This window comes from Aegilops tauschii, chromosome 2 (assembly GCF_002575655.3).
Source record: "Aegilops tauschii subsp. strangulata cultivar AL8/78 chromosome 2, Aet v6.0, whole genome shotgun sequence".
Lineage (NCBI taxonomy): Eukaryota > Viridiplantae > Streptophyta > Magnoliopsida > Poales > Poaceae > Aegilops > Aegilops tauschii.
In genome coordinates, this window is record NC_053036.3 from 3,100,076 (window position 1) to 3,102,914 (window position 2,839).

At 48.1% G+C, this 2,839-nt stretch overlaps 1 protein-coding gene across 3 annotated transcripts; it reads left to right on the forward strand.

Moving 5' to 3' along the window:
- The first annotated feature begins 463 nt into the window (after positions 1–463).
- On the forward strand, positions 464–2,839 carry LOC109751700 (uncharacterized). 3 transcript variants are annotated; one of them, XM_073507643.1, is made up of 5 exons: positions 464–657; positions 742–807; positions 914–1,006; positions 1,092–1,211; positions 1,993–2,839. In XM_073507643.1, exons 4-5 carry the CDS (start codon positions 1,098–1,100, stop codon positions 2,368–2,370), a joined length of 492 nt encoding a protein of 163 aa, XP_073363744.1. In that variant the 5' UTR covers positions 464–657; positions 742–807; positions 914–1,006; positions 1,092–1,097; the 3' UTR covers positions 2,371–2,839. The 3 variants fall into 3 exon arrangements, with proteins under 3 accessions (XP_073363744.1, XP_073363745.1, XP_073363742.1); XM_073507644.1 differs by having other exon boundaries at positions 464–643; XM_073507641.1 differs by having other exon boundaries at positions 480–672.

Sequence of the window (2,839 nt, forward strand, 5' to 3'; positions counted from 1 at the left end):
TAGAATCGTCAACATCTCAATGCATGTTGACTTGGCCCCAAGGGTCCACCGGTCTGGCCCTCCTCCACATCCAGCAGTATGTTAGTTGGGAGCCACCCAGCCTCCTCAATGATCGTGATTCCTGGCCGTCAGATCTTTCTCTTGATGCGTTCTTGACCGTCCGATCTTGCTCGGGAGAGATTTTGCCCGTTGGATCAAGCCAGATCACTGCTACAATGAATAGTAACTTCCATCCACTTTTTCTTACTGGTTTTGTTTACTCCAGAATTACTGTCTTAACTCGCTGACGTGTGGGGCCTCTCTCCGGTGGGCCGCGCCTGTCGGTCGCTGTGGCTTGGCGTGGGCTGCGTGCGCCGATCGGCCGCGCGGGCGGTGAAAATATCTCCCCCCTGCCCGTGCCACCGCCTGTTAATTCGTCGCCGCGCGGAGGGTATTTTCAGGATTTCGTCTTCCGTGGCACTGTGTGACGCCAGTGGATTGGTCCCGCGGTGGATGGCATGCCTACTCCTCATCCCATTCGCCTCGTTGCTTCCCCTCCGCCGCACTGCTCCCGATTCACCCTGCTCGCTTCATCTCCGCCGCTCCCCCTTCCTTGCTCCCCCTGTGCTCTTGCTCTGGAGCTCGTCCACCTCCTCTAGCCGCCGTTCGTCCTCCTTGGTGCACCGTTCTCAAGTGATCTTCCTCCTTCTCTCTTTGCCTGTTTTCTTCACCCCTTTTCTGACGTTTCTGCCTGTCTTGCAGCTGGGTCGGTGGCGCGGCGGAGGATCCGTCTTCGGGGCCGGCGGAGAGGCCTTACAGATGGCTCAGGTAGTTATTTGATCCGTCGTTTGCCTGTTCGTTGCATCGTCTTATACATAGGTCAAACTTAGGGATTTACACGCTCTCTCGTCCACATCGTCTTATCCTCCTGCAGCTGCATCGTCTTCTTGGCGCGGCAGCGCCATCTTGAACCAACCTCCGCAGCGCCTCTTCGATTTGCCCTACGCAGCTCAATTCCATCGACCAGGTCAGTCCTCGCTTATGCACGGTCATACATCACGTTTATTTTCCCCTTTGGTCTCTAAATACGTGCCCGCATCTGGGGATTTCAGATCGATATGGCGGCTGAGGAGCTCCCTGTTCAGATCGCGATGGCCGCCGAGGAGCTCCCTGTTCCTGACTCGCCGCCTTCCACCCGTTCCACCGACAGCTGTCTGCGGGCGCTTGCACGGGTGAGACAACACCCATCGCATCCCCTCTCTGATTTTTCTGAACAACTGGAAAAAAACTGATTGAAAGAACATCTCACATCTGTCTCTGAAGAGAAACACATGTCTCATCTAGGGGCTATGCATCCTCGCAGCCAGCAATAAAAATGTAGTGATGCTCACGTTCAAACAGTGTGATGATTTAGAACCTATCTCATTGCCATGTAATTGGTGTAGTTGATAACCTTGTAGGTGTTTCCTCAGTTAATGTAATATTGTCTGGACCTTCTATATAGCTATATTTTCTTTTCGAGAGACCACATACTACGCCAATTACCTTTCCGTCTCTAAATGGTATCTGACTGTTACATGCTCTGTAACATGATCAAAAAACACCAAGTTGAGTTTGCTTCTCCCTTCCTTTTGGTGGTTAGGATGTGAAGTTGGAATAAGAGAGGAAAAGGGAACTGCACTAAATGAATAATTTCATCCTGGTGATGGTCTGTGCCTACCAAACTCAAATAATGCACCAGCACCGAATCGTTAGTTCGGGAGTCTTTTTGTTTCATCACAAGGCCAATTTACTCAGTGGAGCAACATGTTTCTAAACATCCTTCTTTCATGAGTTCAGTTTGCTTTTCATCTTACAGTAGCACTAAGTGTAAAATGTACAATGATACAACTAATCTAGATTTAGTTTGGTCAGCAAAACTTAAACTTATTGTTACCTGCTTTAGAAATCAACGCAATCACTTGTGAGATTATCCCTTTGTAAAACAATTATTTCCTTTTCTTTCCTCTGCAGGAAGATTACTATGTAATACTGATTCCCCATTCCCACATCTTTGCCCTCATGCTGCAAGCTCTCAAGTTGCCCCCTGCGATTTACCATCACAAGACATATCCGGGCAACGAGTCTCGTGTGACGGTTACTTTTAATTCGTCGTTACAGTTGTTCGATGGTTTGCTTGTCCCAACCTCGATAGCTGGTGTGGTCTCAAACAACTATGATGAAGCAGAAGACAGTGCTGCTATCGCAGCCATTAGGTTTATGGAGGAGGCATGTGGCAAAGAAATCAGGGACTATCACTACACCCACGTAAAGAAGCTGGAAAATCAAGTGACACACCTGGTCAAGTTGCTGGTTGCAGCAAACAAGACAATAAAGAAGGTCCGCAAATGATGGTACTATGCTGTCAGATACATGAGCTCGTATTCTACTCAGATACAGAATACGACAGCTGCTCGGCGCCTAAAAGGGCAGGACAACACCAAAGGGGCTATGAAAACAGCACTCGCAAGCACAGGAAAGTTGGCAAAAAGGCTACGTTATATTGGCATGAAATCGGAGCAACGCCTGGAAACCACGGATAGTATCTGGTGAGCTTCGGTCGGTACATCGTACCCAGCATGTTTACGGAGCATTATCTTTACCCTTTTGATGTTCTTCTGAACAAGAAATACATATCCTATGGATTCTTGTTGTTATCTTTGTAATGGAACGTACCCCCTGGTAACATGTTGCTACTCTCGCTTTGCTCTACACAAGACATGTATAGACTTTAAGTTTTAGTTCCTATCTCTATGTCGTAAAAAATGTTCCTGTGTTCTATCAATGATCGTATGAAAGCACTGATCTTGGTTCTGTCTTA